This window comes from Eupeodes corollae, chromosome 3 (assembly GCF_945859685.1).
Source record: "Eupeodes corollae chromosome 3, idEupCoro1.1, whole genome shotgun sequence".
Lineage (NCBI taxonomy): Eukaryota > Metazoa > Arthropoda > Insecta > Diptera > Syrphidae > Eupeodes > Eupeodes corollae.
Window position 1 is genome coordinate 6,920,650 of NC_079149.1, and position 18,136 is coordinate 6,938,785.

At 33.5% G+C, this 18,136-nt stretch overlaps 1 protein-coding gene across 1 annotated transcript in view; it reads right to left on the bottom strand.

The window, feature by feature from the left end:
• Window positions 1-18,136, bottom strand: part of LOC129950119 (kelch-like protein 17) — an 83,310-nt gene that overhangs the window by 12,938 nt on the left and 52,236 nt on the right. Inside the window, exons 2-3 of the mRNA XM_056061947.1 lie at window positions 15,899-16,048; window positions 13,736-13,922 (exon numbers count right to left, since the gene is read on the bottom strand). Of these exons, the coding sequence (XP_055917922.1) occupies window positions 13,736-13,922; window positions 15,899-15,924 (213 nt within the window). The 5' untranslated portion in view covers window positions 15,925-16,048. The remainder of the gene's footprint in view (window positions 1-13,735; window positions 13,923-15,898; window positions 16,049-18,136) is intronic.

Here is an 18,136-nt window from a genome sequence, read left to right on the forward strand (position 1 = left end):
AGTTTGAAAACAATATTTTTAATTTTTGAAAAGATATTAAAGTCGAAAATCAATTTTTGCCAACTTTTATTAATTTTTTTGTTTAGGTTTTTATTTTTTGTAAAAAAATTGTGAATTAGATTTTTCTTAAAATTTTTCCAAATGATGAAAACAGTATTTCTTATAAGATAAAATTATTTAAAAGCCATAATCTCAAAGTTTTTAAAAAAATATTATAGTCGAAAATCAATTTTTACCATGTTTTATTAATTTTTTATTTAGGTTTTTATCATTTGTAAAAAAAACTGTCAATTCGAATTTTTTCAAAGTTTTACTGAATATTAACAATATTTTTTAAAAGATAAAAGTGGTTTAAAGCCAATATCTCAAAGTTTTAAAAAGATATTTGAGTCGAAAACCAATTTTTAAAAACTTTTATCAATTTTTTTTTATTTTTTGGCAAAAAACTGTCAATTCGATTTTTCTCAAAATTGTTCCGAATTTTGAAACAATATGAAAGTTAAAATTAGCTGCAAGACAAAATTTTAGAGATTTTGAAAAGATATTTGAGTCAAAAAACAATTTTTACCAACTTTTCTTAAATTTTCTTTTAAATTTTTATTTTTTGTAAAAAAAAGTATCAATTCGATTTTGCTCCAAATCTTACTCAACGTTGACAACAAAATTTTGTAAAAGAAAAAAGTAGTTTAAAGCTAATATCGCAAAGTTTTGGACTTTTATTAATTTTTTTCTTAGGTTTTTTTGGAATGTTGAAAACAATATTTCTTATAAGTTAAAATCAGTTAGAAGACATAATCCTTAATCTTTGAAAAGATATTTGAGTCAAAAATCAATTTTTACCAAAAACGTTATTTGTCGTTGCACAAAATTATTTTGGAGATAAAATAATTTCGTATTCGTAAAATTTTCGAGGTGACAATATTTTTTACAGTTTTTTTGATTTAAAAAAAAAACGTTAATTGGACTTTTTTCGAATAAAATATATTTGTTTGGTATCACGTTACAATATATTGTATACAATTATACAAAACCGCCCGCGCAATTCTCTTAAATGCCCTTTCTGCATCTTTCTACCTTATTATCTGAATAACAAAATGTATTTGAAGTCGATATCCCTTCTGGTTCTTATGCTAAGGACAACGAAAAAAACGTCACGAACGTACGGACGTACGTACACACGCGCGCACAGACATCTTTCTTAACATTTTTATTTCGACTCTAGGGACCTTGCAACGTCGAGAAATGTCAAAATTTTCAATTTGACAAATCGGACGCATTACAATAACTTCCGATTTTTTTTTTTTTTAAATTCACAAGCACTCAAGAGGTTATTAGTACCCTTTATATGTTTTTTCTAAACACAATGCGAGCGTTAGGAAAATAGGGAAGAATTTAAGAGGAGATACCGGTGCAGATTGGTCTTAAAGTTCTGAACATCAAAATGGGAGGGAAAAACAGAGTTGGCCAAGGCATTCCACATTCTCGATGTGCGATTTAAGAAAGAATCTCTGTACTTGACAGTCGCCCGAAATTGAGCTCAAGGGTAAAATGATGAGCATTCCTAGAGTCCGAGCAACTGGCTAATTCGACAGAACATTGTTTGTAAAAATATCTATAAAATAACGAAAGGCATGAAACATTGTGACGGTGTTCTAGCGATGTAAATGTTTCGATTATAGTTCTGTCGCCTATCATTTTGAATGCCCTTTTTTGTATTCTATCCAAGAGATTTAAACTTGTTTTGGGGGCATTTGCCCAGATATGCAAATTATATTCTAGATAAAAGCTTTGTAGATTATAGCCAGATCAGAAAGGGTGAAAAATTTCTTGCATCTTCGGAGAAATCCTAAGTACCTGGCAGCATTTTTGGCGGTATCGAATATGTGATCATTCCATAAGAGGTGATCTGTGATATTCATACCGAGTACTGAAAGTTGATTAGTTTCCTGGGTGCAAGTGCCGCTCATGGATAGCGTCATCGGGGGTGAGTTATGCTTTGACGACAGGAGATAGCATTGAGTTTTCGAAGCATTAAATTCTCCACGGTTTTTGATTCCCCATTGGACAATGCTGTCAAGATCAGAATTTAATGAGCTTATCATACGCTGCCGTTTAAATTCCATATCCGAAGGACAAGGATGTGAATCTAGAAACGAATATGAAAACCTGAGGGTACTGTCGTCGGCAAAACAGTTTAATGGATTAGAAGTGACTATAAGGAAGAGAGTCGGAGACAAAACGGAGCCCTGGGGTACACCAGCATTTATTTTATAAATTTCAGACTTGAAACCATCCAATACAACTTGTATTGAAAGGTTAGAAAGTTAATTTCTAATCCAACGAAGAAGAGATTCATCAATACCAAAAGCACGCATTTTCGATAAGAGAGCTTGGTGCCAAACTCTATGAAATGCTTTTGAAATATCAAGTGCAATAATCTTACTTTCTCCAAAACGATGTAAAGATTTGTTCCACTGTTCCGTGAGATGAACCATGAGATCACCAGTAGACCTATTGCTACGAAAGCCATACTGTCGGTCATTAAGAAGCTTCCGTTTTTCCAGATATTTTTTAAGCTGAAAATTAATCAGCGTTTCAATGACCTTGGAAAGAAGGGACGTAATTGCAATTGGACGATAGTTTAAGGGAGAGGAGGAAGTAAATAAGGTATTAGGGTCCGAAGAGTATGTTTCCCAAGTGTGAAGTTTTTCAAAATTTTAGAAAAAAGAGATTTAATTAAATAATCAGTGCATTACTTGCTTAGAAAATACAAAATGAATAATGGTTCTATCGGTCGCACCTTTCTGGCCCAGTAAAAAAAATATTCGAAATAGTGAAAGAAGCCAATTAAAAAATAAATAAATTAGAGATAATATCAAAACCTATCGGGCCATTTTTGAGAAATTTCGAATTTTCGATTTGTGACTTCAAAAATTTGTTTGGAGTCTTTTTTTACTTAAAAAAATTGAAACAAAAACGAATGCAATACCCAAAGTTTCTATAAGATGCGAGTAAAAACCTGACGATTGACCGTTGTATCCAAGTTTATGATGAAAATGGTGGTATTTACGAGTTATTTACTTGAAGTACAGACATTTTTTAATAATCCATTATACATATTATGAAATTCCTGTTGTCGAAAACGCATGCATTTGATGCCCACTAATTCTTCTAGTAGGTGCATTTAGTACTTTTAGGTTATACATTTGATATTCATAACATAAATGTTGGTGTCCCTCAAGGCTAAGTTTTGTCCCCAATACTTTTTCTCCATATTCATCAATTATCTCCTATCTGGAATTTATATTTTAATTAACTGTTCTACTGGTAACATACTTAGCTTAGCTTTTAATAAAGGATGTTATTTAGCTGCATCAGAATTTTTGGTGAATTTTGTCAAAGGTTTGGCAGTTGAGAATTTTGCCAATATTCGACATTTCATTTACTTTGAAAAAATTAATCTGTTTGGGAATTTCTTAAAGCACTTCATGAATTCATCCATTTCACGATGTTAAGTGATCAAGCTCATTTCTGTTTAAACATTTGTAATGTCTCTAGAAAAACCATTAAATTTTTGATGTTTTAAAATCATGAATATCTTAAAAAAGAACTGAAGATTTAACTTCTTAAATGCGAATGTTTGTATGCATTAAATTTGGAAACATTTCTTTAAACTCCTTTTTCTGGTGACATGATTCATTATTTTTATCTCTATTTAAAAAGCAATGTTCTGAAAACTCCAAATCCCACTTGAACTATAAAAGCTCCCTACATGTCTTTTATATAACAATTTGTCTCCTGTTTTAATTAAAGTGGCTTCGTTATTTTTGTAGATGAAAAGTTTTTATGTGTAAACGAAAAAAAAGAAAAGTGAAGAGCTCTTAACTCCCTGCATTGCATTTACATTGGATTCCTATAAAAAAAAGAAGGAATTTATTATCAAGCATCATATAGGTAAGTCTCAATCCTTCAAACTCAACCCAACCTTCAATTTTCTTATAGAATTGTGAAGTAATCACCACCATCTGTCAATCTCAAACCCAACTGTCAAAAGTTAATGACATTTAAAGTGTAAAACCATGTTTTTCAATATACGAATATGTTGTTTTGTTTTCTCCTTTCGCCTTAACTGCATCGAAATACTGCACTTATAAAAGTTCTGATGGATCTATCTTTATAAAAATGAATGTCTCGTCCTTTTGTCTTTGATGGTGCATAATTTACAACAATTGTTGCCAACACATCCTTAAAAATTTTAACACTTTTCCCTTTACCATCAGTTATCTTTCAAACACTTCTCTTCTTCATTTTTAAAAAAACGCCTCGGGTGAAATGAATCGGAAATATCAAGGAAAAGCAAATACGAAATAAAAAGTAGCAAAATCTATGTCTGGATATGACGTTTATTCCATTGGAGGGTTCTAAAAAGGACTTCTTTATAATAACAAAAAGAAAAGAAGATCGATAAATATCGTTTGCTCCGCCCGGCCCCCATCGTATGTCCTTCAATTATGCACAGAAATTGTGTGCACAAGTAGCAAATTTCAGGAGTGATGGCTTCAATCATCAAAAGGAAACAACCGACCGACTACCGCCGCCGTTTGGTTTTGAGGTTTATTGGACGGAGATAATAACACGTCTCGTCCTTTTGTCTACAAAAAAAAGGAAAAATAATGAAGGCTCATATATGACAATGATGTTGATGGTGGCGAGGTTTACAAAAAGGATTGTAAAAATAAGGATATAAAAAGCAATCTGTTCATGTTCATCTCTGGGTTCTGGAAACCATTGTTGTCCCGTGGCAAACATATTTCATGATATAGCAACGTGCAACAGACTCTCCATAGATTTAAATCTTCTCTCAAAACAACCAACCACCCAACAACGACACGATGGACGCAACGAAAAGCAGGCAGTAGGCGTTGAATGCACACATTAGACCCAAAGGATTCACAGGATTTTTTGTATCATTCTGGAAGGAATCCTTGCAAAGCTTGAAAGCTCGGTGAGATGTCAGTCTGTCTACCTGGTTATGAATATTTTGCTTTTTAATTATGAAAGCAGAATGATACAAAAATAGTAATAAAGAGAAATGACTTGGGAGCAAGTGATTTTGTGTATATGGAACTTGAGCTCGTAGATAAGGCTTCCGGGCAGAAATAATAAAATATTGTTCTTCCTAAGAGAGATTTTTGATATGGAGTAAGTACTCGTAGAAGTGCATTGTATGCATTTTTAGTTAGCTTCAAACAAAAACGAGTTACTACGAATATAAAGTTTTTTAGTGACGGGTGTTTTTGTTTAATGTATAGAACTGTAAGTTGGCATCACTATTTTAACTGATGGAAAATTTGACAGCTGTCAAGGTATTTATTTTTAGTTTGGTGTGACACTTTGACATTAAATGGTTAAGGCTTGAACAACACCTTCAAATATTGCAAATTTATTTTGAAAATCATAGTTCTGTTCGATGAAGCGCAGTTATGGTTGAAGAGAAACGTCAATTAATAAATTTGACGTATGAGTGATGACAATCTCCGATTGTGGGTTGAAACACCGTTACATACACAAAAACTAACTGGTGTGTTTTATGCGTTAGTAAAATAAGTGGTCCGTACTATTAGAACGTTGCAGTCAACAGTGACTGCTTCAGAGGTATGATTACAGAGTTTTTCGTTCATCAATTGAACTACCATGATATGCGGGAGCTGTGGTTTTAACAAAATGGCGGCGGAACAACATGTCAAAAAACCCCCTTATCATAAGAGCATAGTTTTACGTTACGTAGGCCGTGAAATGGCTTTCAAGTCCCTGCGATTCATATCCGCTTGACTATTTTTTGTGTGAATATGTGAAGTCATTAGTTTAGTCTGATAACCCAAAAACGATTGACTACTTGAAGGGTGACATTTACCACGTTATTGATGATATACGGCCACAAATGTTGGAAAAAGTCTTCGAAAATTATAGTCGCCTTCGAATATCGTCTTAGTTTTATTCTATTCCAAAGTTGTATACCTTTTTTAAAAAAACACCCTTTAGTATGATGTGCATTTCCTGCATACTTAACGACAGTGCATTTTCATAGGACAAGTTTTTTTCATTACGTGCCAAAACTTATTTGGAATACATAAAAACCGTTTAATTGAAAAAGTCCAAGTCAGTTTCATTTTAACTTATTTTCATGCTATCAGCAAATTTTATCGATGTTATGAAAGGCAGTAGACTGTTTTCCTGTCAGGAAATTTCACTTAACCTAACCTAGGATATTGTTTTGACTCATATAATATTTATGTACATATGTAGGCACAGAGGAATATAATATAGGGATGGGCTCCTTTGACGATTTTCGTTTGAATTATATTCATGTATGAGTTTTTCTCGCACGCATGAGGTAAACAATTAAGAATTTATTATTGATTTAATTTGACGATATTTTTGGCAGCTTCAAGGACATGAGTATTTTTATACATACATTTTACCTTCCACAAAAAAAAGGTCAATCTACTTAGAATCAATTAACGCAAAGTTATCACGGAAGGTTTAGTGAATATATTGGAATATGAAAAAAGGGAATGACTTCAGTGAGAATTAAACTTTATTTGAGCAAGCGTTTAAAAAAACAGGAACTTCGTTGGGGGAGAATGATTTGAATGAATTTAATAATCAATTAATAAGTTGTTGAGGTAGAAATTCGTATTTTTAAAGACAACTTTTATGGAAGCTTATTAGGCAATTGGTTTCAGTTTCATGCTAGTAAGTTTTAGCGTTTGTATATGTATAGATTCAAATCATGAATGGATAATGAACATACAAAGATTTGTACACTGTGGCGGATGCGCAATAAAAAAAATATTTGAAATATGGGCGCATTTCAATATTAACAACCGTGATTTGGTCCGCTTGGGGTTAATTTTTTTCGTTTAAGGTGCGAATATTTTCTACAAAATATTTTGGACTTGTTTTTAAAATGAAATTACTTATCACTGGGTTTAAAAATGGCTTATGGCAGCCCTTGTGATAAACATAATTAGAAGGATAAATGGATAGATATATAGATTAATTCTCTATTATACAAAAAATGGTTTACAAAGGGAAGGGTTGGATAGGAGGTGTCAGTGTACATTGATTTTAAATTTCTAAACATTGCAATGACAGGGAAAGATAGAGCGTGGCAAGCCGTTCCACGTAATAAGGCTAAAAAAAGAATCTCTGTACTTCATAGTACGGCCGAAGTTGGGCTCAAGGGTAAACTGATGGGCATTCCTAAAAGCGCGGGTATTACGGTTAAATTGTTTAATTATTATTTCACAAGAGCATAGTCCGTTAAAATAACGGTAAAAAATGGTGAGGTAAGAAACCTTGCGTCGATGTTCGAGTGATGTAAACGAGTTGATGATGTTAATGTCACCAATCATTTTAAAAGCTCTTTTTTGAATACTGTCCAAGAAGCTTAAATAAGTTACTGGAGCACCAGCCCAGAGATGAGAGTTATATTCAAGTTTCGGACGTATATAGGTTTTGTAGATTGTAGCCAGATCAGATGGAGAGAAAAATTTCTTGCAACGTCTCAAAAAACCTAGACATCTTGCGGCATTTTTGGCAACATCGCGTATGTGATCGCTCCACAAAAGGTGGTTGCTGATGTACATTCCGAGGATGTCAAGATTTTCCGTTTCGTTGATGCAAGTGCCACTCATAGATAGTGGCAAAGACGGTTTATCTCACTAGACCGCATTGCGTTTTCGAAGCATTAAATTCCACACGATTTTTATTTCCCATTGTACAATGCTGTGTAGGTCGGAATTTAATGAGCTAATCATATTTTGCCGTTGCAGTTGTACATCCGAAGGGTTGTGAGTCTGGAAACGAATATGAAAAGCTAAGAGTGCTATCGTCAGCGAAACAATGTATTGGATTAGAAGTAGCAGACAGGAGATCATTTATAAAAATGAGGAAGAGTGTCGGAGACAAAACGGAGCTCTGGGGCACATCAGTGTTTATTTTATGAGTTTCAGACTTAAATCCGTCCAAAACAACTTGTATTGAACGGTTCGAAAGAAAATTTCTAATCCAACGTAGAAGAGATTCGTCGATACCGAAAGCACGCATTTTCGATATGAGAGCAAGATGCCAGACTTTATCAAATGCCTTTGAAATATCAAGTGCAATAATCTTACTTTTCCAAAACGATGTAAAGATCTGTTCCACTGTTCGGTGAGATGAACCATGAGATCACCAGTGGACCTATTGCCTACGAAAGCCGTATTGCCGGTCATTAAGAAACTTCCGTTCCTCAAGATATTTCTCAAGCTGATAATTAATCAGCGTTTCCATGACCTTAGAAAGAAGGGACGTTAGTGCTATCGGTCGGTAATTTGTGGGAGAAGAATATTCGGCTTTTTTTGGAATTGGCTGAACAAATGCAGTTTTCCAACTACTCGGAACGAGCTCAGAAGAATAGGAAAGATGGAAAAACTTACGCAGTGGTTTTGCTAGCGTGGAAGAACACCTCTTCAGAATAATAGCGGGGATACCATCTGGGCCAGCGGATTTATGAATGTTGAGATCTTTAAGAACTCTCGCCACAGGCCTAGTACGAAAAAAGATTGGTCCCATAGAATCATTTACGCGTTCAAGAACTGGGAGAGTCATGACACTATCTCGTAAGGTGGAATTTTTGGCGAACTGCCTTGAAAATAAGTTGGCTTTATCAATAGAGCTAACTAAAGGAGTGTCATTGACAACAAGCGTAGGAACCGAGGAAGAGGAAGAATTCCTCATGTTTTTTACAAATGATCAAAAATTCTTACTGCCTTTGGGACATTGCAGTATTTTTCGCCGTAATTTTTGGTCATGTAAAAATTTGGTCCTTCGAATATAGGCGTTGCAGGCTTTCCTGGCTCCTGGATAACCTCTTTGCAGCTCGAATCGAACCATGATTTAACCTTGGGTTTAATACTTTTAACCCTATTCGGGATAAACGTTTCCATTCCCAAATGAATCATACTAGAAATCATATCTGCACTGGAGTCTACGTCGCTACAGAGGAAGCATAGCGACCAGTTAAAGATCCTGAAGAAATTATTGAGACCGTCCCAGTTGGCTTTCTCGTACTGCCAAACGGTTCTCTTTGGAGCTCTTTCTTTAACTAAATTTGTTTGACACGAGAAATTAGCAGATATAACACTATGGTCCGATGTGCCTAGAGGCGTCAATACACTGATTGTGCACTTATCAGGATCAGAAGTGAGAAACAAGTCAAGGGTATTTTCTGCTCCGCCGTTAATGTCTGATATACGAGTAGGTGAATTGAAAGTTAAGGTTGTAAGAAAAAAGATACATTTGTATGTTTATTGTTATTAATTTTACAATAGATTTTGAGCGTTAACTCAATTTTAATATGATTTGAAGCACAAAATTTTGCCAATTTTGAAATAGTATGAAACACAAAAGATATACCAATTTTAAAATGATTTGAAGCACAACACTATTAACAATTTTGAATTATTTTATAAGCAAAAATTTCACAATTTTTTCAATTTTAAAGTGATTTGGAACACAAAAAAAAATTCAATTTTTAAATGATTTGAATCACAAAAATAGGATGCATGAAACTGTAGTAACTGGATTTTTTAAGGATTTAAATATCGAAACTGTTGCGGAAGGTTAATGCGTGTTTGCAATAATAATATAAAGTACACCATCCTAGTCCTCCATTTAATATTGCGTAAAGTCTACTTGGAGAAATGCAGCTCTCATCAAAATAGAGTCGGCGGATTTCCTGCAGTATTAGGCAAATGGCAATAAAATGGTTAGCCAACAACTTTGGGGTCTCTGTTTGAAGAGGCATAAAGTTTAAGTTAAGAACATCAACACATGCTCTTAATATGTAGCTTATAATATCAGCCGAGTATTTATTACTGAAAAAATTTGGGGATTGAGATTCTTATAAGTGCTCTTAGACAATGTTGAATTCGCTCTGGATAGATGTTGGTTATAAATCTTTTCGTCTTTTTTCGCAGTAACCTCCGCAAACATACCTTGCCATCCATCAAAATTTGACTTCAATAATAATAGATGAGCTGCATGAGAATGAGATAGTTCATTTCAGTCCTTGAATGGAGAAGCGTTAGTTTGCAAAAGTCTTGCCATGATAGACTTGCGAAGGCTTGTTCCATTTCTTCTAATGACCTTTATCAACAAATCATAAGAAATCATTTTGTTAAATCCAAACACCGAGGTACTTAAATTCTTGCACAACGTCGATGTTTACATTATTGAGAGACCTTTTTTCGTGGGTTGTCTTCTCCTTTGACGTGCTTCAAAAATCATCACCTTTGTCTTTCTTGCATTGATGACTAACCCCCCTTTCTCGCAAAATGCATTCAGCCTGTTTATTTGTAATTGCAGAGTGTAAGGGTTTTCGGCGAGTAGTCCAAAGTCATCAGCATATAACAGAACTTTAATTTGTATATCAACAAACGATATCCCTCCTGGAAGTATATCACAAATGTCGTCAACAAACAGAGCAAAAAGTAATGGGCTTAAAATACAGCCCTGTGGAACACCTGCAGTTATTTTAAACCATTCTGAGAAGACCGTTCCATCCCATACAGATGCACTAGATGAAGCAACAAATTTAAAGTACTTGGTCAAAAATATTCGGGAGATTCCTATCGTTGAAAGCTTGTACAGCAAAGCCTGCCTGTTAACTTTGTCAAATGCTGCCTTGAAATCTACGAAGCAAGCGTATAGTTTTTTCTTTTTATCAATGGCTTTTCTAGCAATGCTTGTCAAAGCAAATATTTGATCCATAGTTAAAAAGCCCGACCGAAAATCAGCTTGGAACATACTTAAAAGGTTTTTTTCTTCGATTCATTTGGTAAACCTTTCATATAGAATCGAAGTAAGAATCTTGCTCAAAGTGCTTAGTTTTCCGGTAGGGTGGCATTACCGCTCTTGTGAATTGCAAAAATAACTGCTTTGTTTAGGTTGTGAGGCACATAAGAATAGCTGTATAATCTGTTGAGGTATGCTATTTTTGTAGAATTCTACTGGAATTCCATCTATGCCAGGAGCTTTATTGTGTTTCATCTTATGAAGTGAAAATCGAGTTCAGACAAAGATATTGGCCAATCCAGTTCATAAACTACAACGTTGGGTAAAGGATAAAAAAAAGTATAGTGATTTACCTCATTCGACAAAAGAGTCTTAAAATGTGCTGCTAGTGTTTCGACTGTTATTCCAGAATGTTTTTAATTTTTGGATTCCGATAGCTTTTTAGCTAGATGTTTCAAGTACTCTTTTCTTTTAGATGCACACAGGACTTTTGTATTCCTTGCTGACCCGAAGGTAGATATTTTTTAAAAACAAGGCATCTGTAGATCTAAAAAGCTTCAGATACACAAAAGATAATTTGCGTAGGCTCTTACAATCGTTATTGTACCATATATTTCGTGGAATCAATGAATGGGTGTTATTGCTATGAGTAGATAGACTGGATATTTTAATCACATTTATAATTTTTTGTCTAATTGGCCAATTTTGGATATTGATGGAGAAGGCAAGGAACTGCAGTTGTAATTTAAACGAGACTCGTAAAGATGATCATTACTTTCTTTCCATTTCAGCTTGAGAAATTTACTTGGAATTATTTGGGGAGCTTCAACCGTAAACATAAATTCAACTTGTATTGGTAAATGAGCAGACAATTTTGCTACACTCACTTTGAAGTCTGCAATAAACGTATTAATATAATATAAGTTTGAAATTTAGTTTTCGTTAAAAATATTGACCCCTTTTTGAGATATGGAATTTGAAAAAAAAATACATCCAAAAAGTAAAATTTGACACTTTTTATCATAAAATATTATTAAGACAGTATAAGAGCTAGTTCAGAAAAAATTATTGAAATCGGTTTATTAGTGCTTTAGAGGACTTAAAAACATTTTTTGTCCAAAAAATGTGTATGGGAACTACTGTTATTAAACAAGTTAAAAAAACACCATACGGGAATCTGTTGAGGAATGGTTTCTTCTAGATAAACAAAACTGTAAGAAAATATTTTTCACTCCGAATATTTTACGAAAAAAACGATTTTAATTTCAGAACAATTTTATATTTTATCCATTGAAGAATAACGTTTTGGACCTCTGGCCTCTGGTTAATCTTTCAGAAAAATCGAAGCAACGGTTTTTTTTTACATATAAAAAATATCTCCACAACAATTAAAGATATTGCCTTCAAACTATGAAAAATTAGTAAAAATTGATGTTCTATTCGAATATCTCGAGAACAATATCTTTATTGACTTTAAAATGTTTCATTCTCTGCAAATTTTTGTTATTAATATAAGATAATATTCTTAGAAAATCCAATCTGTGTCTGTATAAGTACCTAATAGAAGCTATATAAAAATGTTGCTCAAATTTTGTTGAGTTTTTGACAACAAAAACAAGTTGACAAAAACAAGTTGAAAACAAGTATGTAGGCCGGTCAAGGCTTTAGACCCCATCCCGACTTCTCAATGCCAAGTGCCGATTGAAGCCACCAAAACTGGTTCTCCTGCTTCACCCTATCAGTTCGGTTACGTTCGGACACAGCCCTACTGAACCGAAGGAGCTCTGCTCCGCCTTGTGCCATGACATCCCGATTATATGGGAGTCGCCTATCCACGGTTCTTCGTCTGACGTGGTAGATTAACGGAACCGCCAATCTATCCTGTATCAGACCGCATTTGTCTAAAAAGATTAATGCCTCTGGTGGAATGAACCCGCTCAAGCGTGCACTTTCAAAATACTCGTCGTTCGGATAGAACGCCCCGAAAATTAAATTGTTGGTCGAAGACATAGCTCTTGCAATGTGACCTCGGACGAGTTTTATCACGAAATTGTCAATTCTGTTGATACGAACCCCGTTGTATAGGACCTCGACAGTCCAACGTACTAACCATCAAGCCACGGGTACAACTACCTTAATTATTAATTAAGGTTTTTTTTTATCTTGAAGATAAACTTATGTTGAAATTTAAATAATTTAAATATTTTTCATATCTATTTGGTATAATCATTAAAAACTACTCGTAAAATAAAAAAAATATCAAAGCTTATCAAGAAACAATGTAACATATAAAAAATAATACAATCAGATATTTTGAAAATCTCGTAACAGAAACCAAGTTATCTTCTGACTATGAGTAGTAAAAAAATGTCACAGCCATTTCTGTAGAGAACTTTGTACATGATCTTCAAGTTTTTAATAAATCACTTTTTTTAGCGTCTTAGTTTTAAATTTGTATGCGGAAAAATAATAAATGTTCAAGCCAAATTTTTCCAGCAGTACAATTTTGAAAGATAACCTTTTCTTTTTATGAATAAAAACCGGAAATGCACTCAATAAATCTTGTAAATAATAAAGTGATTTTGTGTCAAAATCTCTCCAATTTTATCATCTCAGTTTACATAAGAATGATAAAGTTTGTCTGAAAATTAGTAAGTTTCCAAACGTACATGCACTTAAAATTCAAAGTACTTTCCTTTCAAACACAACATCAATTCAGATTATCATCTCAATTAGTATTCGAATCCATTACCTTTTCACTTTAGACTTCACAATTTTACATTTTCATATACATATGTAGGTACGTGATCTGTACATCATGTGGTTGTGACATTGTGTAGATACTTTTTTCTTTAAAAACAAAACTAAAAAAGACTAAGAAACCAACACTCACCTGTGCATTATTTCGCATTTGATTGATGGCCGAAAAGGATGCAATACAGTGTCCAGGATTTTGGTGATGCGCCTGTGGCAGTACTTCCTCGTTTGGTCCCGGTGGGCTTAAATCGCTCGGTGTTTGTGTTGAATTATTGCTGGTGGTGGTAACATCTTCACTGTTTCCACTGCCATTTTCGGTGGTTCTATATACAAATAAAAGATACAAACAAAATTCAAAAAACATCAATCAATTCCACTTCCAGTTGTCTATCAAAATAGAAAAATACAAATTTTCCAAATCGAATCAACCATTCTGCCCTCAAGGGTATCATAGATTTTTCTACCTAAGCTACAGTATGCCTCTGCCTTTATCAAAAAATTGATCAAAGGACCGAAAAATGTATCCATGCGAATGGACAAAATGCCCTCACAAAAAGAAAACATCATCTAAATGACCAAATAGAAAATAATAGATGTTGGCTTTAGGGGACATTCTTATCCCATCATTCTTTTATTTTCAGTCTTTTTTTACCTTTTTTTTTGAGGTCCTTAATGTGCGCTTTTATAGTTTTTAGGTTCGTAAAAAATTGAGTTTTTCAAATATTATATACAAATACCAAAAAAAACACACATCCCCTAGGAGCCCAAAAAATGAGGGCCTTTTTATTTTTTGGGTAATTCGATACTTTAACCGGAACTTTAACAAAAATTCAAGGTTTATTATCGATTGTTTTTTGTACAAAGGACTCTCTTTAGGGAAAGGGTGGAGGGGAGATGTGGGTGTTGGTGTATAGATACACTTTTGGTTGTGTAGTTTTATTTTCCATACATGACATCACCCTACCAGGGTGCTCAGGACGACGACGACGACGACGACAACAACGACGAGCAAATGAATAAGCAAACAAGAAAATACGACAAAAACAAATGAAAATCGATTTAATATGTTGTCCTGGCTGCTTTGGAGGGGAAAGGACGAGGCAGGAGTTTCCTTTTATTTCATTTGTATTTTTACAGCATGTTTTCCTGCTTTGAAATTCCTATGTTGCGGATCGATTTGGTTGCGGAAACAGGAATTACAAGAAAATTCAAGAGTTGTAAAATTATTCCAGCAAATAACCAAAAACAAAACTAAGGAAGAAGTTATCGCTCTACCAACATATATTTTTATGTTCCCGACAACAAGGAGACAATAACAAATATTTGGTATAACTCGAACCTGGGAGAATCTCAAAGGATATGAAAAAGGACCTCCAAAATTGCAATCTTTTAAGTACCTATCGCGCTTTTAATGGTAACCCAGAAATATAATAATAAAATAAAAACCACCCAATACAAAGCAATTTTCATTTAAAATAAGGATGAGGCAAGGACACGGTGGTGGTGGCGAGTTCTGTCAGCAAAATGAGCCATTCTAATTCTCTATAGGAGAATAATTTGGAAACGAAAATGACATTGGGGACACAAACAAATAGAAAAACAAAAAATAAACACGTTAGGTTGACAAAACACGAACGAATTTTCAAGGACTATTAAGCCTCCTGTTGGAAATAAAAACACATGTTTCTGTTCTTCTATGATTTTTAGATTAAAAGTAGAAAAAATATTTTCATTTTGGATGGAATATTTAGTGATAAATACTCGACGTTTGACAAATAACGAATTTATGTTTTATTTTCTTCCTGTCAGGACAGCGCGTGTCATATTAAAGTTGGGTAAAAAATAAAAGATACGACTTTGTATGTTTTGTGCATAGTATGAAAAAAGTTTTCAAAATTGTTTTTTAAAGACCTAAATAAATATAAGCACCAATTGGTTTGACAGCTTGTGCTGCTCAGCGAGGTCCTAGTGGCTTAAATATTTTATTATTATTATTAGCTATTTGGATTTCTTGGTGTTTTGCATCTTTTTTTTGTGTGTTTATCGATTTCAAGGACGAAATGTATTTAATTTTCGTTTTGGATGTTTTAAAAGAAAATACAAAGGGATCTCAAGAGAATCGAAATTCCTTATGAGTTTTCATGAAAATTCAGTCCTTAATAAATATTAGATTGGTAGATAATAATAAATAATTCAGATCTTATGAAAATTGATTCCCTAAAAGAGCAAGTATATGAATATTTATATCCCTTATTTCAATGAATAAGATAAAAAAGGTAAAACTTAATTGATAACTTACATGTTTGGTTTGACAGGTAGAAACATTTTGACACAGGGAGTTTTTCTGTCTGGTTTTTCCCTTAAATATATTAACTATAAAAGCTGCATGGGTTGAATTATAATCCTTGAATTCAAGTCTTTGAGATTTGTTCCATTTAATATTGTTTTTCTGTAAAGAAACAAAAAAAAAAGGATTGAAAAATATTGTTTTGTATATATTTAATTATTTAAAAAGAATTTCAAACAAAAGAACACTTTTTAATATATTTTTAAATTATTTGAAACTTGTTGGTATTGAACATTTTTATTTTTTATTTTAAAAATATTGAATTAATTCTTTTTATAATAAGCGCACTCTTAAGGGAATATAACAAACCTTATAATGCAAGGGCAAAGTGTGAGCACTACGAAGAGAAGTAGGGTTTGAAAGAATATGTCGGTGCACATTGGTTTTGAATTCCTAAATATTGCAATGACTTGGAAAAACAGAGTTTGGCAAGGCATTCCAAATTCTCGTTGTACGGCTAAAGAACGAATCTCTGTATTTGACAGTACGGCCAAAGTTGGGGGGTTGAACTGTTTTTTAGGAGAAATGCAGCAGGCTATTTCAATAGAGCATAAACCGTTTAAATAAAGGACACAAAGGGTAAGACAAGAAACCTTACGAAGATGTTCAAGCGAAGTTAATGAACTTATGATGATAGTATCACGTATCAATTTAAATGCTCTGCGTTCAACACTATCCAAGAGGCTCAAGTAAGTAGCAGGAGCACCAGCCCAGATATGGGAGTTATACTCAAGCTTTGGACATATATAATTCTTGTAGATAACAGCCAAATCAGAAGGATTGAAATATTTCTTGCATCGTCTAAAGGAACCCAAACACCTTGCGGCATTAAATTCCACTCGGTTTCTTAATCCCCATTGAACAATGCTATTTTGGTCGGAATTTAATGAGCTTGTCATATTTTGTCGTTGCAGTTCCACATCCGAAGAAGAGGGATGTGTGTCTGAAAACGAATATGAAAAGCTAAGAGTACTATCGTCAGCAAAACAATGTATTCGATTAGAGGTTGCAGACAGGAAATTATTAATAAAAATAAAAAAAAGAGTGTTGGAGATAGAACAGAGCCCTGGGGCACACCAGCATTTATATTGTGGTTTTCAGACTTGAATTCATTTAATACTATTTGTATTGAACGATCCGAAATGTAATTACTAATCCAATGAAGCAGGGATTCATGAAAACCGGAAGCACACATGTTCGATAAGAGAGCCTGATGCCAAACTCTATCAAAAGCTTTTGAAATATCAAGTGCAATAATATTATTTTCTCCAAAACGATGTAAAGATTTGTTCCATTGTTCGGTGAGATGAACCAAGTGATCACCTGGGACCTATTGCTTCAAAGGCCGTACTGCCGGTCATTAAGAAGCTTTCGATATTCAAGATATTTCTTGAGCTGACAATTAATCAGCGTTTCCATGACATTTGAAAGAAGGGACATAAGTGCAATCGGTAAGTAATTAGAGTTAAGGAAGATTCGACTTTTCTGGGAATGGGCTGCACAAATGCAGCAACCAGCACCCTTCGAAAAATATTGATGACGAATCTGTGTGATAACATTATGCAAGCCAATATTTGCCTTTTCCGAAAAAGTGGACTTAAACCAGTTAAAGTTTAAAGTTAAGAGTTTCTAATAAGTTGTAATTTGTAATGACTTTGTAATCAGCATTGCGACAACTCTAAATCCGAAATGATTCTTCTGAACGTAGAAATCATAGAACTTTTCATCTTTAAACTGTACTTCTGACAGCTTTTAGAAGAACAAATGAGCAACATAACCTTTAAACTTATTTGAAATCAAATATTACTCGAACATTTTTAAAACTTTAACAGTTTTCTTAAAAAAGGTAAGAAACAACACGAAGATAGATTGACATAAAATTATTTCAGATCAAAGCTTAAAAATTTAAGGAATTGACTAAAATTGTTTTGTTAAAAAATATTACAAATAGTCACGCTTCGAGGTGACTGTCCTGTGAATTGTCTAGATAACAATATGCTTCAGCTGAAATTACTCTAACTTGCTTCTTGATAACTTAAAAAATCCTAACAAATTGACGAAAATCTGTTTGTTTGATGATCTTATCAAAAAATATAGTAAATAGTAAACGCCTAAGTAATTTGACTGTCCTGATAAATACCTGAATAACAGTATTTATAAGTTCCCAAATTGATTTAAATTGTTTAACAG